Raw genomic sequence first — 21,173 nt, forward strand, 5'->3', positions numbered from 1 at the left:
TTTTTTGGGGGGGAGGGGGGGGGTATGACCTTAGATTCAGTTCTTGACACCAAACAGCAAACTGCAATAGATAGGGATGTGCATGGAAGAGATAGTCCTTTGGCTAGTGTGCATGTAGTGCCCCTGAGGCAGCATGGGTTAGTCCAGCTCTGCAAGTTGCCACAGAACCTTTAGCTTTTGGGGTTGCTTTTTTGGGTTGTGTTGTTTTGTTTTTTTTTAATGGCATTTATTGAAGAGTTTAACTTTTGACTTGAGCTAGTTCTGTATAGTGCTGACTGAAGAGAAGGGCTACACAAGTCTTCAGAAACCTCAATGCTTTCTCATGCTGGACTTATATTTAAATATATCCACAACCTAAAGGTAAAGCACACTCCTAGAAGTACATATGCAATCTATATTGAGTAACTGGAACTGCTGAAATTGTTCAGAGGATTTCTTTATTATGTTACTGGAACCTTTTGGTTTCTTGGTCCTGTTCTTACTTTCTCATTCTAACTTCCTCTGCTTCAAAACCGGGGGAAGGAGGAGAGGAGGGGTGTCAGGGCTTTGAAATGGTGCATTAAGTTCTGGATCCTGCAGTCAAAGGGGACACATTAACCTTTTAGTTGGAGGTAAAATTTCTACCCTTTGGTTTGTTAGTGTATTTTACATGAGTGCTGCCTGGTAGGAAATCATAACTTCTGGCTCTGTAAAACAAATTTTATAAAACTTGATCAGCTTCTACTTGAAAGTAAGGAAAAGTCTCTATTTGACTTATGAGAACAGTTTTACAGGCCAGCTAAAGGAAGTACAAAATGGCTTATGTTTTGAAGACAGTCTAAGGAATATTTATTACTGGAATTAAATGTGGAAGTAGGAAAGGGAGTAAAGATTAATTTTTTTAAACCTAAAGTTACTAGCCATCCCCATGTTTCAAGAAGTGATACACACCTGAGTCTACCAATTGAGGTCTTTCTCTAGACAAAACATAGATCGCTGCATGGTTTTTGATTAAATAGAAATTACAGTTGCCTAAGGTAATCTAACAGAAATCGGTTATGCAGCCTTAGGGAGAGTTTTATGTTAACTTACAGATCAGTTGAAAAAAAGTCCTCTATAAACGGTACAGTGGTCAGAGCAGAAATATGCATTGTACTTGAAGAGAGTTTGCCATTAAAAGCAACCTGGAGTTTGAACACAGTATGTGTTTCAATTTGATTTGCTGAGTGTTACTATTTATATTGTAATTGCAATTCAGAATTTTACTCTTATGTAGAAGCTGAATGATTCTAAGTACTATATAGAAACTGAAGTAGCTCTGTCGTGCTCAGTGTGGATCTGCAACTCTTCTGTTGATTGAGACCACTGCTCTTGTAGCCCTGCTGGCACGGCTAGCTGCCGTAGCTGGGATTTCTTTGATACTGATACGTGCTGTGTTTCAGTGTGTAATGCAATTACTCATGGTGCACGCCGAACACATCCCACCTGCTCTGGCCTGCAGTGCTTCCCTGATCCAGCCCTGCAGACTGCATACCGCTTCCCAGGGAAGAGCTGGGGCCGCAACCCGAGCCGATGCTGTTACTGGTGCTGCCAGTTATTCCTTGGGAACAGGTGCAGATGATTCTACCTTTTCATTGTGTGTCTAAGCAGCTGCACAACTGGTTAACCTGACCCTGGCTCAAAATAAACGTGGGTGCCCTGGATCCGCCACCGGACGTGTTGCCACTTCATGTATACTCTTCATTGCTGCTTTTGGGAGGCGGAGGAGCAGCCTGTTAATGTGTTTCAGAGTAAGCTTATATAAGTTTGAACTCTGGTCTTGTTTTAAAATAATAATTAAAAATTTCAAAACTAAACAGAAGCACATGCTTTTAAAAGCGTGCAGTGAAAAAATCAGGTTTGTAGCTCTAACTTGCCTCTTGGATAAAAACCCCACCTGCTTCTAGTCCCTGATGGTGGGTAACTGCCGTGCTCTGGTCTAGCTCAGTCTTGCAGAGGGGCTTTCTTTGCGCTCTGACTCCCACAGAGACCACGGGGCACGATGCCTTTGGTCTCCTTGTGCGTGAGGGGTGGGGGGTGGGCTCGGGGCTTTGCCCAGGCACTAGGCAGCAGCTGAAAGCCACCAGCCCTGGAGAGAAGCCTCAACAGCAGCAGGGCCCTGGCTCTGCTGCTCAAGGGAGGGGCACAGCCCAGCCGTGCTCTGCCCTGTCCCCTGAGGGACAGCCCTGGGTGCTGCCCTGCCGGCTGCCTGCCCCACACTACAAGGAACTGGGAGAAAAAAGTGGGTGTGGACAAGGGATGGTTTGTCTTAACTGGTCTGACTGTAGCTGAAAGTTCATGTGCTGTGGGAAAGTGTTAGATGACACACATTTAATTTTTCCTTACGATTGAAGCACTATGCTGAACTGCAGGCTTCTTGCTCGCTCTCTGAACTCTTTATTTTCTCCTTTTATTAAAATTCTAAATTTCAAGTAAGTAGCAGCATCTAATTCCCTACAGCAATCTGCTGCTGTTTATTGCTGTAGGACCTGATGAGAGCTGTGCGTTTCAAGTACTTGCTGGTTAGGGAGCGGCATGTTCCGATGCTGCCTGCGGCCCGTGCCCGACGGGCACCGCTTCCCGCTGCTGGGAGTGCTGCAGCTACCGAGGGAAGGCGGGTGAAGGTCTTTTTAATCCGGGATTGCGGGGCTATTCCCAAAAACCTGATGAACACAGGCACCTGTGTGGTCTGTGTACCTGGGAAAGGCGGGGGAGCAGTAACAGTGCTGTGGACCCCCTCCTTGTTACAGTCCCTATCCTTGGAATAATGAGCTTTTTCTCATTTTATATTTTTATGTTTAAATCTCTTTGCAGCTGCACAGTCTTTAATCTGAATTAGAGGCATTAGTAGGATTACCCTGTCAGCTACACAGGACAAAGCTAATTGTGTTTGTCAGCCTGAGTCAGAAAAGAGCAGCTTTTGGGGAGGCAGCAGCAGGAGCTGGTTCCCCTGCCCTCAGTCCCACCAGCGGCTTCTCATCATCCCCGCTCTGAGCGCCAGCAGCCGCCGGTTACAGGTAGGTCATTTGCTAAATGTTGCCATTCCCCCTGTAAATTCTGTGGGATACAATACTTTATTTTAATGTTCTCTGACTGAAGCGCTGCAGTAGGCAGCGGTGCAGACCACAACCTCTGTCAAACGCACATCATGTAACGACGTGTGTGCTACTGCCCTCCTTCAATGTAAGGGGAGATCCTTGGTCAAAAATGGAAGGGAAAACTCTCTCAGGCTCAAGAATGTATAGCGTGGCTTGGTGAGTACCTGCATGATTTTCGGGTGGGCTTGCATGTTTTGCTCAACTACACAAGCTCTGAGCATGACCCTTCTCTGTACCGTTAAGAAAAATGCTCCGATATTTGTGTCACAAGTTTATCACGCTTCTGAAACGGGAGCCCCCGCGGTGAGGTGCAGCGGCGGCGGGGCCGGGCGGTGAAGCGGAGGCGGGGGCAGGCGGCGCAGCAGCAGCAGCAGCGGGGGCAGGCGGGTGCGGCGCTGGCCGAGGGCTGCGCCGGGCAGCAGCGGTGCGTGCTCAGCAGGGGCGGGGGCCACAGCGCCGTGGGCCGACGCGCTCCCCACATCGTGAACCCCCTTTTAAAAAAACCCCGAATGACCCGGCGAGCCCTCCCGTAGGCGTTGCTGCATCTGAAACCGCGGCACGGGGGAGGGGGCATCAGGGCCGAGCTGGGGGATCTCGGCCCGGTGGGGGGTCGGCGGCGGGGCCGAGGGTGTGTGCCCGCACCCCCCACACACCGGCCGCCGCCCGCCTCCCCGCGCCAGCCCGGCGCCCGGTGCGTGTCGCGGCCCCGGCGGCGGCGCTGCGGGCGGGCGCGGTGCCCGGCAGCCATGGAGGAGCCGCGCGGCGCCGCCCCCCGCTCCGGGCCCCGCAGCGGCAGCCGCCACGTACCGCTCCGACCCGCTCCCTGGGCCACGGAGCGCGGGGACCCGGCCCGGCCGCCCGCCGCCGCCCCGAGGCTTTCCCAGCCCCAGCGGGATGAAGCCGTGGGCAGCCCGGCGTGACCTGATGGCTGGCCTTGCCCGGGGCCGGCGGCCGGACCAGGCACCTCCCGGGCCTCGCCCCGCGGGATCGCCCCGCGGTCCTGGATCCCGCCACGCGCCGCACGGACCCTCCGCGGCCGGGGGGGGGCAGGGCCGGCTTCTGAGTCCCGAGGTGCCCGAGGCTCCGAACCCGTCCTGTCCGCGGGGCAGGGGGCCTGGCCGGCCTGCGCTGGCACCAGCCGGAGGGCGGCCGTGGGACACGGCCTCTGGAACACGGGGCTGGGGGACACAAGGTCTCCCACGCCCACATGAACGTTTCCACTAAACATTTCAACAAATGACTACAACTTTCCAACCGCAAACACCTCGACAGCGAGCTCCCAGCCGAGGCGCGTGGCCCTGGGACACCAGCATCGTGGGGAAGGCCGAGGAAGCAAAGACCCCTCCTTCCCCAGCTGTCCTTGACCCCGAGGTGCCCGCAGCCGCCCTCGATCCCTCGGCGGTGGCCCGTGCCCCCTCGCTGGTGGCCATTTCCCCTTGGTGGTGGCCCGTGTCCCCCTGGCAGTGGCCATCCCGCAGGCTGCCCACCCGAGCCCGGCTGCGCTGGTGCCGTTCCAAGGCCGGTGCCCAAGGCCGGTGCTGCCGGCAGGGCCAGGCTGCCCGCGTGGGCGCAATGCTGGTGGCAACATGCTCCATGTCATTCCTGCGGGCCGGGGACTTGGCCCCGCTGGCCACTGCACTGATGCCCTCCTGCCACGTGCCCTCCGCCCGCTGCACTGCCATGAGTGGCTGCAGCTGGGGGACGGTGAGGACAAGGAGGAAAGACATCCCTCAGCACCCGGATAACCAGGGACAGGTTTTTCTGGGCTGGGAGGTACGGCGGAGGCGGTGGCTGCCACGCCATTTGAAGGCTGCCGTGTCCCCCGTGCTCCCCCCGGGTTCACGTTGCCTTTCGCTCCCCACCAGAGACACTGGCCGGCGTTGCCAGCAGCTGCTGCCCAGGCCAGCCCTGCCGGCGTGGCAGGCACGGGCGCCCGCGCCACTGAGCCGAGCCATCCCTCCCTGCTGCGCAGCCGGCCTCGCTCACCTCCCCTAACCCCGCCAACCTACAGCACTTCAGCTGAAATTTTCCACTTGAGACGCATGCGAGACCAGAATAGATTTCCAGTGTATGGGTGTTTTTTTCCCCCTGCTAGCTAGAGGAAGGCCAGAGAATTCTTTGCAATGTTTGCTTTTAAAACACCCTTCAGGCGGCCTTAGGGGGTCCCCGCTAACCCGGCAGCCCCACAGGGGAGAGGCCCCCTGGGCTTGAGCATGCCAGGCTCGGGGCACAGGCCCAGCCACTCTCCCACGCCAGTCCCAGCCGTTCAACCCTCGGGGCCAGCGAGCAGAGTGCTGTGGAGCCACAGAGCCGTTTTTCTGTGGTGCTGCTGCAGCAGCTGCCGGGCCCGGTGGGATCCTGCGAGAGTGAGGGAGGTCTGGGCTGCCACGGGCAGGGGGAAAGGCAGGAACAGAACGGGATTCCCAGCTACAGCTCAGCTCCCAAAGCAGCATTTCGTTTGGTGGCTTGTGAGGAAAAAAAGAAAAATATCCGCAGAGCAAAGCTGGTTTAGCTTAGCGCATTTTGGCATGCTGTTCCTCTGCTCCTGCCAAATCCATTTTGCAATCTCCCTGGAGCAGGGGCTCTCCCATTGCCAGTGCTGCCGGAGGGCTGGACTCTTGCCCCAGCGGCGGTGGGCAGCCCGCAGCCCTGGCCCCGCTGCACCCATGGCGGCGCCATCTGCACCCGCCTGCCTGAGCTGCTGCTGCTCCACCTGCACGGCTGGGGTGCAGCTCCTGTCCCCTGAGCCCGGGGCCTTGAATGCTTGGGCATTTCTGTGGGGTTCGACCATCTCAAACCTCAAACAAGGCTGCTAACGGGCTGAGAGGAGTCATCCACAGCCCGGCTACGGAAGGGCAGGCACGTAAAGCCCAACAGTGCCCTCGCTGCCCGCCGTCCATGCACAGGTCTGGCTCCAGACCCCAGTGCTCAGGACTGGATCCGCTGGTGCCACTCACCTGGCTGCAAGCACGCAGGGCTGTGGCTCTGGGTACCAGCCCTGCACAGCCAAGCAAAGCCGCTCCTGACCCAAGCAGTCACTGGCAACCATGAGGCAACACTGCCCCCCCCTCCCCCCCGCCCCCCCAGCTCAGAGCGTCCAACCTCTGTTCAACCTGCAGACCAGTTATGTCAGATGCGGCTCTGGCAGGAAAAAACTCCTGCCCCGATGTAAAACCCTGGAGGATGCTGGAGTTGGGGAAGTTTCAGAGGAGGGAACTCTGTCTCACCTGCCAAGCGTCCTAACATGTGCTCACACAAGGCTAAAGCACCCGTGAAGAGATGGTGTCCACAAGCCTCCTCGTGCAAGAAGGCAGACGGCCTGCACGCTGGAGCCCTCACCTTGGCCGCGGCCCAGCAGCACGCAGAGCCACCGAGGCACAGGCACACTCCGTGCTGGCCGGAGCTGTGCGCTTGCCAGGGCAGGGCTAGCTCTGCAGGACACCGCTCCGCATGTGCCATGGGTGGCAGGGGAGAGGAGAAGGGTGGGGACAGGGCCACTGGTGCTCACCACCACGCCGCAGCCTCTAGCAGTCCGTTCTGGCACCTTCCCCTGGCAGTGCCAGGATTTCCCAGGAGCTGGGGCAGCTTCCCATGCTGCGGGCTGAGCTTCAGCTGCTCGTTCCCATATGACATGACATTTTCTTTCTACGTGTGAACTTTTTTTACCTTTCCATTGTCTACTTAAGATCCCCCAAACTCAGACTGACAGTGTCCCTTCGAGCTTCTGGGGTTTGTCTCATACTGTAGCAACTTCACCTTAAAACACTTTGTCTTGCAAGCTCTCTGTACCTATATTTTACACACACACATAACGCTGGGCTTTGGGACACTGCTGCAGCATGTCCCCAAGACAGACTTTTGATGAACCAGTCATTTCTTTACCCAGTACAGCTCCCAGCATCTCACTGATTATGCACTCAAATGAGATCGTTTAATTTTGAATGTTGAACGAACAACTGCAAGTCCCAGGAGCAAGGTTTCAGATAAGGCATACAATGGAAGGGTGAAGTTGAGGACATGTGCCACGACATATAAAGCAGCCTGGTCTGGAAAAAGCCAAGCTCAAACTAGCTGAAGGTCCTGACAGCAAGTCAGAAGACGTTTCAGCATTAAGTAGATGATTGTTATTTTTTTCAAAGAAATTCACCTTCTGTACTAAGCTTTCTTGCCCAGTTGAGCAAACTGATAAAAGCAGAACTGTAATGCTCCAGCTGAAAGCACAGTGTTTGGCTTGGTACCTAGTTCACAATTAATGTAAAAAATTAATTTACACTGTCTGTATATTGTTTGTGGATGAGCACAAACAGGCCTATTAAATGATTCTAGCTTTTGTGGTTTTTTTAAAAATCAGTGATCATGGGGTTTCACAGTAGATTTCCTAAAGGCCCTTTTGCTGTGGTTCACAGGCTATCCTGTACCCACAGAGAAAGAGCAAAAGCAGAGGGTGACATGGTGGTTCTCCCATCTCGGGCCTCTCTGGAGCTGGCACGAGTTGTGGATGAGCAACCGTCTCTGCAGGCGCTCCTGAAGGATGATGGATGCAGCCACCACGTTGTCACTCCCTGCGTCTGCTCTCACTGCTTCCAGCCCACAGCAGAGACCTTCCCACTCGGAGTGGAGAGGAGCTGCCCGCCACTCCCCATGCCCCCAGCAGACAGTGGGGGTGCTCCTGCGGCGGGCACCGAGGGAGCAGGGCCCTGGGAAGGGGCTGACGCCTCCAGCACACTCTGTGGCTGCTCCTGATCAACCAGAGTCGAACCAGAGGGTGTTTGGGAGCATGCAAAGGGAGCACATCCTCAGCCTGGCCGCCAAGTCCTGGAGGGGCTTACACCCACGCAGGTACCACAGACATCTGGGACAGCCACAGGCTCTGCTCCGGTCACCAAGGCCACGTGCCAGGCTATAATTAAAAAACCCCAAGGTTATAGGATACAAGCATAGGAGAAGGTGCTGGTGCTTCAGGCACGTGGCAGATACTCACTCCATGCTGGTACTCAGCATTTTGCGTCGCAGAGAGAGCTGTGGGGCGCCCGGTCCTTCCAGGGCTTGAAGTCTGACCTGTCAGCTCTTCTTGAAGCCAGAGAGGAAATGGGGGGGAAAAAAGTGCCTTTGATTAACTGCTGGGGACCAATGATCTCTAAGCATTTCCAAACACCTGCACCACTTCCAGCACTTGCAAGCAAAATAAAATCCGGGGTCCATGGCATTTCAACACTTGCAGGGAAGGCAAAGTAACGTTTAAAAACCTGTCTAAACCCTTTCATTCGCATCTTCCTTCATGCGACCCTAAAGCATGGCCAGTCCCTTGCTCACTCTTCAGTAAAACCAAATTCCAAGGAGTTCTTTATTTCAGTGTGTTACTCCCAAGGAAACCCCCTCCTTGGTGGGAGTAAAACTGGAAAATGTCACCCTAAACCAGAAGTTAAACCCAATATTAAAAGAGGCAAGAAAATCCAAGTCAGGTCTGAGGATGGGTTTGTTCTCCTCACATTTGGGCCTGCTCCAGCATACTGCAGTCCATCTGCTCACCCCCTCCATCACCCAAGCAGCTCAGAAAGGCAATGCTGACACTGCGCAGCCCAAAACCAGGCTGTGTGACCCTGCTAACCAGGCAAGGAGGCTGGCGTCCGCCTGACCACAGCTGCTTCCACATGGGTAACAACTGGGAGATGTGAAGAGAAGCCCCTTGCTTGCACTGGCCTCCTCTGAGGTGGGGGCCGAGGTTTTACTTGCAGCGGAGCAGCTGGGAGGGCACCAGGATGATATACAGCACCTTGCCAGACACGGGGATTCGCGTAACAAGCTGCCTTGTGAAGCAACACGGAGACAGGCTGTGCTCTCCTCTTCCTGCTGGAATAAAACTGTCTGTGCAACATGAGAGCTTCCTGCCTGGGACCCACATAACCTGAGCACACGCGGCCCCTGCAGCCTTTCACCTACTAAACTCTGTTTACATATTTCACTCCTTGCTTTTTTCCCACTGCTGCAAACCAATACATGTGTGTGAACGCACGCAGGTATTGCATTTGGCAGGGTCATACGGTGTTTTCCTGACATACATTTGAGGCCAGATACATAGCTGTACTGCTGAGAAATTTAAGATAAGAAAACCTTTCCAGGACATTTAAGCTGTATCATCAACCATCATAAAAGGCCTTTATAAATCTGTATGTTTAAATCTGACAAGCTCTTTGCTGCTCTACTCACTGTGAAATCTAGACAGACTGTGACTTAAGAACCTCCTCAGTAAACAAAGAGCAAACGAGTAAGATAAATGGACATGTCTAGAGAAACAAACACTTCTTAAAATTCCACTTAATTCCACTTATTTTTATTTTATGGCAGCAAGAAAGGAGTACTTAGAAATTATTTTCACAGGGAAAAGGTCTTGCCCTGATGTACTAAAATAAGCAAAGAATTATGGCTGAGATTTTCAAATCTGCCTAAGGGATTCAAGTCTCCAACTAAACCAAACAAAGTGAGCATCCAAATCCTTTAAGCAGCCTTGAAAATCCTCCTACCCGCGTGCACAGGGCCAGGCATATAAAAGTATACAGAGTTGCATGAGTAAAAGACTTTGTATTTCTTTCACCAAAGGAATTATTTCAAAGGATCCTCAGTGTAGAAATACATAAAAACGAACTCCAATGAGCTGCAATATTTGAAATACTGCTTGGTTGGTCTGTCATATGATCTAATCAATACTCATTGTTTATTTAACGAGAGCAGATCTGACCCAAAAGTTTCTAAACCCTCAAGCTCTCTGACACACAGTGTCAGCAAGATTATTTAAGGGCATTTACCCAGAGTTGCCAAACAGCCCTGAAGTAACCAAACAGACCCACACACCATTTGAGTTTGGGCTGGCTGGGCCCCGTGCTATTAATAGTCATCCCAAAGAGGGGAGACAGGTCTGCGCATGCAGGGGCACTCATAGGTCTGCTCCTAAAAACCATGGCTTTGCTGTATCATCTGTGCCATTGTAATTGCATAAAGCTTCCTTCAGCATGGGTTGCTACACTGTCTTTCTTTAGTTTAACAGATGCTTTCCAGACAGAGTCTTATTTCACATACATGCACGCATGTGCCTCAGCTTTGCCTTCCATAGGTGTGCTGCCCAGGATGTACATCACTGATTTCACTATGACTGCAAGCACTCACAACACATCTAGTTGCTCTTAAATGAAATCTGAACCTTTAATTCACTGCATGTAAGGAAACAGACCTAAACTGTGACAGACTGACGATATGTGACAACACAGCTCACACAGGGAAGAAAACACTGGGGTGGAGAAGAAGGGGGTGTCACATCAGCTTTAGGAGTTCCTAGCACTTCCCACTTCTAGGAACCTAAAGTCCTTTGCCCGACCAAGGGGCAGGCAAAGCTTTCTGGAGAATTCTTATGGATGTTAGCTGCTCCAGAGAACTATACATTACAGCTTATAATGTAGACGGTCTCATGAGGTTGACATGGATTTCTGGTTAACATCAAAGTTTCCTGAGAACAAAGGAAGCCAAAGGGCTTCCACCTTCCTCCTTTTGTCTGTACTCATGTTCCAGCACTGGTCCCAGCCAGTGCTCACGGATCGTGGACAGGACCCATGAGGATGGCATCTACCACCTGTGCATCCAGGTTCCTGCAGCAGAAGGCTGAATACACAGGCAGAATAGAAGTGTGGAAAATGTGACCCATCTTAGCTGATAAAGCCTTTTGTGGGCACAAGAACCCACGAACCCTCACTCACTGCTTTCTCTTCCACCCACACTCACATGGATGCTGGAAATGTCCTTTTTCAGAAGGGCTCTGAAGATGGTTCCTGGTAAGCGCATGATCTTGACTGTGCAGAGCAGGATGTAGCTGTTTTCTGATAGTTAAAACTGTTTCAGCTGCAAAACAAACACAGATGTTACAACATCAACCAGTGTTTCTTTTACAACCAGTGCCATCAAATAAATGAAGAAGGTCTTCAGGATTGCTTTTCGAAACCAACAACTGGATGCAAGCTTTCTTCTGGTAGGGATCTCTTTTTCACATTCTGCCTCTCAGTCCTTGCTCAGAACAGTTCCCTGCACTGGGATTGACAACTGCAGAATCACACTCTCTTTCTTTTTTACCAATATCTGCATTTTTGGTCCCTAAACCAAGAGAGACAAAACAGTATTTTGCAAGAATCATTTTATCCTGCCACTAGTGCAGAACAGATGGTTACTTTTCAACAGCATCTGTGAAAAGGCTTCATGGAAGTTCTGAAGTGCTGAAAATGAACGCGACAGCCAAACTTCAGCCATTCCTCAGTGTAGAAATAGAGCTTACCTGCAAAACCCACCTCAAGTTAACCCAGCAACAGGAAAAAAACATTTCACAAAACCTTACATTTCTGGAAGTAGTAAGAAATGACTGTAGATTCTCTCCTGGGGGAATGGAGCTAGTTATATGCAAGCCTTCTCCTGACTTTTAAAAATTATTTTTAAATACAAGCTACACTTCTGAATCAGCTCTGAAATCCACAGGGATCACAAAGCTTTTGACCCCAGTCTTATGGCTACATCCAAAAAGACAGACCAGGGGCCTAAGGAGAGATTCATGGTGGACAAGTACATTTCTAAAAAGCAGCCACTGCCCCTCAGCAGAGAAAACCTCTGAGAGATGGTGACAGTCAGCTGCCACGCTGTGTAACACATCTAGGGAGAATGGGGGAGAATGGAAGCTTCTGACATAGGACAGAGGCAACCAAACTGTCCCCTGGGGCAGCTGCTCTGGGAGAGCCTGGCTCCCTACAGGGCCTGAAACTGTCCTCATCTCAAAATCTAAAGTATCCCTTCTTCTCCACTTCCTTTGTGCCCTTGCAAGACCCTCAAGCTTCCTCAGCTTCTCCTACATTTGAGTTCCCGTCACAGTATCTCCTCTCTTCCCAGTTTTTATCCAAGCCTTCTGGCAGCAAAGGGCTGTCTGTGCTGTGTCTGAGCTGCAGCCATGCACGTGAATGCCTGCATGCCAAGCAACCAGCAAACAGGCAGGCCTGAGCTCGCTCGGTCTGCCCCTCCATGAAACTCTCTTCTGCCCAGCTGATGGCTCTCGCTGGCCTTGTAGACACGGTGGGACCCATCTCGCCTCACTTCACCTACTTTGTAGATTCACCCACCTGTGGCAGCTGCCCAGGCTCCCGTTATCCGCACAGGGGATGGAGTCAACACAACTCAGAGTGCAATTCATCCCACATCAGGGAAAAATGAAACATGCCTGAACCCTGTGGTTTATATTTACTAGCACTCCACTGTCTATAAAAAGAACTATAAAAACAGATGCTTGTGTTATAAGCACCTAATCTTAGATGAACTCCACCCATAGTGACTCTGGGTACATTTATATTCACTTTGCTATTTGAACCCATGAACAACCTTGGGCCCAGGGTCAAACAGTGCAAACTGGCTCGCTTCCCAGCTGCTCACAACAAGGGTCCTTTGGAGCGGTTAAGCAGGAGCATGCCAGTATACTTCCCACCCCTCAGGCCTCCTCAGCCTCCCACGCCAGCGCACTCACTCGCACAGGCCACACTCCACAGCCCTCCATGGCTGTTTTGCAAGAGAAATGTGCCTATAGATCGACCCTTCCAGGCACTGACCTGAACCACCATCCCTTCTTCCCCTCATGGAGGGGAGATCTTGGACCAGGGAGACAGAAGTCACAGGAAGATTCAGCTTGAGGAGGTCTTTACAAAGTTGCTTGCCTGCCTGCCAGCCCTTTAACTCTGGCACATCACTCACTGGGTCACCATCTCAACCAGCCAGAGAATCACCACCACCCTTTGGAGGCTGGCAATCACTTGCAGAGTCGTGGGTATCATAACCAGCTACACAGGCTCAGTCTGCACCGCAGATTCTATCGGTAAAGCATGCCCTGTCTACTATGGACAAGCCAGTGCCCTCTTCTAGAGGAGCTTCCTTGAGGTCCAGGTGCCGCTCTGCATGTCACCTCAAAGAGGGCCCACAGTACCCCTCTCCTTGTTACTGCAGCTCCTGTAGAGTGAATGACTGTGTGACCAAGGTGCAGCGTGTCTCCAAGGATGAGCTGCGGGACAGAAATTACTCTCTCCAACAGTGAGCTGCAAGATCACAGTATGTATCTCCCATGGGGACCTGTGGGAATGAGGTGCATGTCCCCAAAACTGAGCTGCAAGAGCAAAGTAAGCCACACAGAGAATTCAGGGAGCGGTGAGATGCCAGCACCCTGCTGCCATGCAGGTGGTTGGGATGGGCTGCACATTGCATAACCTGCACGATCTCCAGCTAAACCACCGCACAGGGATCTGCAGAGCCCAGGGCTTTGGCACACCTGATGGAAATCTTCAGGCAAGTTTTTCTGTTCACGAAGGCAACCCCACTGATGGGGGTGCCCCCCCTGTGGTCTCTGACAAAGCCAACACCATCTCTGCACATTGTGCATTTGAAGAATGAACAGGGATCTCCTCTGTAGCCCCTCACAAAGATCTGAGATCACAGCGGAGATACTCGCATTGACCAGCACCAAAGCTGGCTTTCACATAGACTCTTGTTTTAAAAATTTAAAGTAGTATTGCTCAATCATTATATTGCTGCCAAGGGACTATCTGAGCAGCAAAGTTGCAAATCTTACGATGTCTCTTTAAATGAAACACAAGGCCTTGACCTCCACATATTCTTCAAGTGTGCCCTCTGCCCTTAGTTCCTGTGACATCTTAAGGGGGAAAAAAACGAAATCAGTTACTAATAGCAAGTAGATTGCTTAACGACATGCCAGTGGTGTTTCATACCATGATGCCACGGGCATGGTATGTGAGCCAGGCATCTGGCAAGAGACGGCAGCGGGATATGGGAGAGCTGAAGACCAGCCAACACATATGGGAGGAGCATATTGGGTGCAGGGAACCGAACAGGATGCAGTTTAGTCTGTGGTGCATGCGGGACATGCTACACGCATTTTTGCACCTGCATTTTCCTATGCAGAGACTATTTGCTTGCTTGAATATGAACTAAGAGAAATATGCACTAGGGTTGGTATCAAGTATTAGCATCAACTAATTAGGACCGCAGAAGTTACCAACATCTCCATCTCATGGCTGAAACTAGCCAATAGTTCAAAAATTATTAAAGGTAGATAGGTTGAAAGAAAAGAAGGACCTTCATTCACGTGACTTCTATCAAAATACCTATAATGGCAGGTGTAGAAATACCATTACCTGTGTAAGGAGGAAAGGCAAAGCTGTCCCTGCTGACTTCTATACCGTCCATATTGGTATGTCACAAGAGATGCCCTGGCCACACCACCATCTCATCTCCTTAGCACCTCCAAGGTTAGCCCATCAGAAGAACCCTTGAAATGCAGCAGCCACTAAGTCATTGTGTAACAAGTAAATTCTGTTTTGGCATGAAAAAGCACAAAAATGTGTTTCTAATGCTTCTGCTGGGAAAAACATTTATCTGACCATAGCACACACAGATGGCTTTGTAAGCTATACAAGCTCATTCTACAATGCTTAGAGGCTGTCTCCTTCTCATCTTACTGAATGACAGTTCAGCTTCTCAGTATCTCATTTTGTTAGCAGAAATTCAAATTGATCAGTTTGGTTTTATACTAAATAGTTAAATAAATCATGACACTGGGAAAATGCTGAATATATTAAATGCACCATTCAAAGTGACGGAACATACAGACCCATATGTCACCCTCACAAGCTGAAAGCATTTTCTGGTATTTTCCAAGCTCTGTCTGCAAGTAAACAATGCCACTTTGCCATACTCTTCCACAGCTCTCCAGAGGTATCCATGTTCTTGTGAAATGGCGTATCTCCACATCACACATAGGACCCAACAATGTTGCCTTTTACTAGAGGTATCAACAAAATCACCAGCATCGCAGAAGTGGAGAAAGACCACTCAAGATACTAAACAAAAATAAACACATGGTCACACCACGGGAAGTGGAATAGGAAGCATGATCCATGATCCACGTGGAAAGAATCAACAAATCATTCCGATATTAACTCTTCATTTCCACTATAGAGGATTCCCAGGATTGCTTGGACTAAGACATGCAGTGAGTATGTGACTTGGCTGGTTTGCACTGACCAGACACTTGTTCTGGCTGACCTTCCAAAACGACAGATGGGAAGCAGGACTGTAGCTGGTACCATCATCCTGTCCAGTGAACTGAGTTCCTGTAGCAGCCATAGGACCCCAGGAAAGTTCTGGTTGGCATATAACCTGATCCTGCACTGAAAGAACTGAACAGAAACACTCTCACAATCTTCGGTGGAAACCGAGGCAATCATTTATTCACCTAGGTTCTTTCTGCTCTAAAATCTATCCCACCATTTTCTGTGAAACAGGTATACACCTAACACCTGAGGTTAAAAGTACCCCTTGAGGTCCCATTACAAGAAGTGGAAAATGGCTCTTGCTTATTAATATGGAGAAGCCAAGAGTTTAGGATAAAGGAGCAACTTAAAACGCTTTCTAATTCTGCATGCCAAAGCTGTGATAAGCCACAGATAACAGAGCTGTTTCTTAAGAGCAGGGTGAAATTCAGGAGACTAGAGTTTCCCCTGACTTAGCCTCATCCTTAAGACTGCTGGACAGGACTGCAGTCGCACAGCTGGCCAGTGACTTAACAGCCATGTTGCCTATTCTCTTCCCTAATTTATCTTCTCAATCCCATGACAATTTAGCTTTCCACATCAGAAGAATATGACCTGCAGGCTGGATAAGTAGTTTTCTGGGAAATTTAAACTTAAGATACAGTGTAATAGGCATACGTAAATAACCCACAAGTGCTTAAAAGTCAAAATCCTAAACATCTTCCCAACGAAAAACCCAGACATGTCCATTTTCTCCTGGGCAGCAGAAAACCACATCCCCAGCTTCTCTGGGAAATTGAATGGAAAATACATGTGAACTGACAATGATGCTTTAGCTGCTTTCAGTGATTGCCAGAGAAAATCAGTTTCACTGAGAACTGATCACTTGCCAAAAAGAAGTTTCTCTTCCTTGTCCTAGGCTTCATTAGGGGTGTTTGAGGGTTTTTTTCCCCTTGCCAGGCTGTCCCCTATAGCAGCAGTGCAAACATCAGCGCGGCTAACAGCCTCTGAAGCTTTCCATTGAACGGTGCTGAGCAGGCACGGCAGGACTGGAACTGTGGTGACTCAGGAACAGCCACAAATGCTCCAGAGAAAAAGGGCTGTGAGCAATACTGTGTAAAATGCACATACGCAGAAACTGGGGTTAGTATCATGTAGGGCTGGGGAGGAACATGGTGCTTCCAGCCAAACAGGGCTTGCTCTGTCTGGCAATCAGACTGCTAAAGCAAACTAAAATCCATACACTGAAGTCTTAATGACAAGAAAGTTCTTATTTTCACCTGGTATTCTAATAAGCAATTGCAGAACCAGGACAAAGCAGCTTTTTCCTAAGGTTGGGAGGTGTAAGGAAAATGGAATATGAAGAAGAAGGGAAAAGAACTTAAGAGGAGACAAAAAACGGAGACAAGCTGCCTTGTTGCCAATTACATGCTCCACCACCCCAGTTATCTGATATATAAAGCTCTGCAACTGCTGTCTGTAGCAGCAGAGACACTTTTCCAATTATTAATAAATGAAGGCGAGCAGTAGTAGGTGTGCCAAGGAAAAGAGAACAACTCCACACTGCACAATCCTCTCTTGCCCTGAATTCACCGTCTGCTGCCTCCGGCCCTCCTTCCACCCCCTCCTCATTCTCGGTTTGCTCCCCTCCTTCCGTCCTTCCTCTCATGTTCCCCGGCTGCCACTTTCCTGCCATTGCAGAGCTGCCTTTCCCTGGCCACCCCCTCAGCCTCAGCTGCTTTCAAACACCCACTGCATTGCTCTGCATATGAAAATGAGCCGTCACATTTTCCAGCCTCTGAAGCAGAGATTATTTTTGGGAGGGGTGGTTTTGACAGTTCTGCCCTGCAGTTCACAGGCAGAGCACAGGGCAGGCTATGTCAGTGCTGGGGGAGAAGAGAAGGGAGGGTACAGCAGTTCAGCACAGATGCACGGCTCCTGGCTGTGCACGCAGAAGGGGCTGAAGGTCTGTGGGAGGACACCAGGCTCCTGTGGGGTATGGGAGTCAAGGAGCAGTTAAGTCTCCCCACTTCCAAGGACTGCTTCCTTCCCAGGCCAAGGCCAGCTGCTAGCAATGCTGCTACAGGACACACCGCTGAGATGAGTCAAGCCTGCCTGTGGAGGACAGGCACAGCAAAGCCCCTCTCACAGAAAGTCCTCATCGCAGCTGCATGCCTGCCATTCGCAGGCCACCAGGCAGTCTCTTCTAGAGCCCATACTCCCTGTCAAATACCACAATCAGCACCAGACCTCATCTGAAGATGTGGCTCAAAGGCCCTCAAAAGGTGAAATGTAGGAAGAATTTTGACCTCCCGGTCCGGTCCCAGCCATTCCGTGCACTTTGATGGCAGCTGGTCAGCGTGTAAGGCAAAATGTGCCGGGACAGAAGTTCCTGTGCACCTGGACAGTGGCAGCAGCAGACAAGCACTGACACGGTGGGGACAAACCCCAGGGGTGAGAAGAGACTCTAACAGATGGAGGGAGAATGAGCAGAAGGCTTCCTGGGTGAGCAGGAGAGCAGACTGAAGGGAAGAGCAGCTGCAGAAGGTTGCTCTGAAAATTATAGTTGAAAGGAGCTGGTTAAATGCAGGAAAGAAAGATGGCAGCTGGGGAGGCAGAGCTGGGAGCACCTGGGTTGGAGTGGCTGGAGGTGTTGGATGGGAGAAACCAATAGGAAGGATCCAGAAATGGTGAGGGGGTGGCCGGGTATGAATGGCTGTAGGTGGTGCGGAGCAGGCTCTGGCAGGCGCACTGGGAATAGCTACGGGGAAAGGTTTTCATGTAGTGAAAGCAGTATGGATGTCATGGGAAGGAAGATGGATTAAGAAGTATTAAATATTAATCAGTGGTGTGTGTGCTAAGGGCACATGAGACTGACAACTGGGAAAGGCGAGCTGTGAGGGCTAGTGGGGAACGACCACTGGAAGGGGTGCCGCAAGGGTGATCCTGCAGGACCCACAGCAACAAAGGCAAAGAGCCAAGAGGTGTTACTGAGAAGCCAAAGTGAGTGTGGACAAGGAGGTAAAGCAAGGACAAGAGGAGGGAGAAGTAAGAGCAGGAAAAGAACAAAACAGAACAGGCCACCTGAAGCGGGAGCTGATATTGCAAGTCAGCCCTTCATTATTTTCTCACAGTTGAGTCCAGAAGTACCTGTCTCTGTTGGGCTGCATCCTACTTCATGTTGTATAAACTGAGAGAGATACAGCCAAAACTCCAAAGAATTTACAACAGTCTCACTCAGTGTCCCCTAAAAACTACCCTTACGACAAACCTAAAAGGCACGTGATCCAGCTCAAATGTTGCTATACTAATTTCTTCATCTTCCCATTTTATATTGTTTTCTCCAAAAAGCAGTTTACTACTTCCTAGAAAATTACTGCAGATTCACCTTATCTTCCACAAGTAGTCCAGCACATACCTCCAACATCCTCCAATGGCAAGCAAACTAAAACCAGTAACACTATTTCACGTTACAGACCTTTAGTTCACATTGGCAACTGGATTTCTAACACTAAAGCTCTCGCTGTATCAGTAGAACTTTTGTGTATATGCATTACACACGTGTAAGGGTGAAAAAAAGTGACAAAAATCTGCCTAATTTTCTGCCGATGTACAGACAGAAAGAAGCTGTAAGTTTTGCAGGAGAATTTATCATGTAGGGCTAAACTGCAATGCTGGTGCAAGTTTTGCAAATGTATTTTTAGGGCAATAATACACTTCAAAAGGTATTTCAAAACATTTTAAATAAAAACAATTACAAGCACAAAAAAACATGACAGAACCTGCCATGAACGGAAAACACAGAACTTCACCAAGAGCTATTGTGTATGAGTTCCGCAAGCTTTCTTTCAGCCCAAGCGGATGCAGACAGATGCACTTACGAGCCAAGAAGTCTCTCCCCAGCCGTGCTTCGCGTGACGGTAGCACCTTTTGGCAAAGGAGAGCATGTTCCGGGAGTCAAGCAACCATTTAATCAACATTTTTTCCTGTTGATTTCAGTGGGAAACACGCAGTAAACACATTTTCTCCTGGTAAGACACCCAGAGGTGTGGGATCCAGTGGATTAATCTGTAAACAACTGTTTGCTGCTACTAGTGAAAAGGATCTGGACTTCATCCTGAAGTGCATTCTCTTTTGGGAATTTCCTCTAAATAAGGCAGTCAAGCCAACCAGTTTCCCTGCAGGGATCTTATAAAATCTGGCCAAAAGGCAGGCATACTCACGTTACATAACAGAAACAGAAGATGGGAGATGCAGATTTCCCGCCATCAGTCGGCACATTTTCTCAGACGTGACAACTGCGGAAGCTGCAGCAGTGAGGAAAGAGGCAGTCTGGTGCAGGGGGGCACAGCAGGAGAGCGCACCCCACCACCAGATTTGTAAGGGGTACCAGTGTGAAGCCAATTAACAGCAGTTCCAGCTGTACAATGCATTGGTGGAAATGCTAGAATTAAAGTGATATCAGAAAAAAAGTGACTTCCTGAGAATAGAATTACCACTCCCCTATCAATACACAAGTCTTTGAACTAAGGATTGTTTAAAATTATATTTTACTCTGTGCTTGTGTTTTGCAATTGTTATATTCTCATTCTTTCTTCAGACTGAAGAAACTGCTTGATTTCTATTCTTGCAGCATTTTTTTCCACTTTCAGACATAATTGAGCATTCTGGGAGGCTTCCAGGCAAGTTACAGGAGGGCATAGCCTGCTGTCAGACCCCTTCTATCAGTTGGGATCGCCTGACAAGGGGAAGAATAATTAAGCAGAACAAAAGAAGACTAGACCTTGACACCATTGAAAAGGGGAAAGACAGTCGTATCTTAGAAGAAGGAAAACATAAAGAAAAATGCTCTGAGCAAATGAGGCTGCACTGCACAGGAGGAAGAGGAGAGATCTCTAAAGTGAAGCTGAATAAATAGGAGAAATGGGACCGAACCCTAACAAAGTATCAACAGTATTTCTAGAGCAGAACAGCACTCTGGCACAAGCAGCGCTCAACATCTGCAGCCTGGCTCGGAATCCCACTTCTGACAGTCGCAGCCACCTTTTCTGCTTTTATTACAGCTTTCTGACAGGAAAAAGAATCCGCCTTACGCTCTGGTGCAGAGCGTACCAAACAGCTCTGGCCCCTCCGGAGCGCCGCAGACTGCAGCGTAACGTACCCAGCTGCGACCCCGCTAACCGGCGGCGGTTGCCCAGGCCAGCCGGGCGGCGGCTGCCGGGAAGCCGGGCGAAGGAGCCCAGGGGCCTGGCTGCTCTCCAGCGGCACACCGCCCAGCCGCGACGCGCCCGGGCCTGCGGCGCCGACCCGCCTGCAGGCCCCGCGGGGCCGGGGCTTCCCTCGGAGCTCCCGGCCGCCGCAGGGCTCTCCCCCTGACGCCGGCAGCGCTCGGGAGCGGGCCAGGGCCTTGCCGGGCCTTCAAGGGCCGCCCCGGCCGCCTGCGGCCTGCACACCCGGGCGGATCCCGACGCGTGGCAGCAATCCCCCACACGCGCGGCCTCCACCCGGCGGGGGCCAGGGGTGACTCCGGGACACGGCCGCGGGCACCCGGGCGCGCCCAGCCACCGAGCTCCCTCCGCCCTGAAGGGCCCCAGGAGCGGCCGGGCCGGGCCGTCCCCCTCGCCCCCCGCCCACGGCCCCGCTTCACCTCGGCGCGGCGGGGAGCGGGCGGATGGGCGGGGGCCGCGCCGGGGAGGCTGCTCCCCCCGCGCCGCGTGACCTCATGCGCGAGGAAGCGCCGGGCCGCCCCCGCCGCTCCCACCCGCGGGGGGGGACATGGAGGGGGGGGGAGGGGGCGGCCCTGACTCAGCCGGCGGCGGCGGGGACTTACCGCGGGCCGCGCACACGCCGCGCTGACACACTGGCCACGCCGCGGGGCAGCCGCCGATCACGCGCGGGCGCCGGGCGCCCATTGGTGGGCGCCTCACACACCTTTGCCGGTGAT

At 51.2% G+C, this 21,173-nt stretch overlaps 1 protein-coding gene across 8 annotated transcripts; it reads right to left on the bottom strand.

Annotated features, from left to right (window-relative positions):
- Nucleotides 1-16: 16 nt before the first annotated feature.
- LOC308059951 (uncharacterized protein) lies at nucleotides 17-21,150 on the bottom strand. 8 transcript variants are annotated; one of them, XM_080378038.1, is made up of 4 exons: nucleotides 21,060-21,150; nucleotides 10,887-11,003; nucleotides 8,098-8,183; nucleotides 17-8,016 (listed from the first exon to the last, which is right to left on the bottom strand). In XM_080378038.1, the coding sequence occupies exon 4, from the start codon at nucleotides 4,342-4,344 to the stop codon at nucleotides 3,355-3,357; it is 990 nt and encodes a 329-aa protein (XP_080234164.1). In that variant the 5' UTR covers nucleotides 4,345-8,016; nucleotides 8,098-8,183; nucleotides 10,887-11,003; nucleotides 21,060-21,150; the 3' UTR covers nucleotides 17-3,354. The 8 variants fall into 8 exon arrangements, with proteins under 8 accessions (XP_080234164.1, XP_080234165.1, XP_080234163.1 ...); XM_080378039.1 differs by having other exon boundaries at nucleotides 17-8,186; XM_080378037.1 differs by having other exon boundaries at nucleotides 17-8,963.
- Nucleotides 21,151-21,173: the final 23 nt, after the last annotated feature.

Source organism: Falco punctatus, assembly GCF_963210335.1.
Source record: "Falco punctatus genome assembly, chromosome: 3".
Lineage (NCBI taxonomy): Eukaryota > Metazoa > Chordata > Aves > Falconiformes > Falconidae > Falco > Falco punctatus.

Excerpts from the sequence above, each read along its gene's own strand:
- LOC308059951 (XM_080378038.1), bottom strand. The coding sequence starts at position 4,344 with ATGTTTAGTGGAAACGTTCATGTGGGCGTGGGAGACCTTGTGTCCCCC.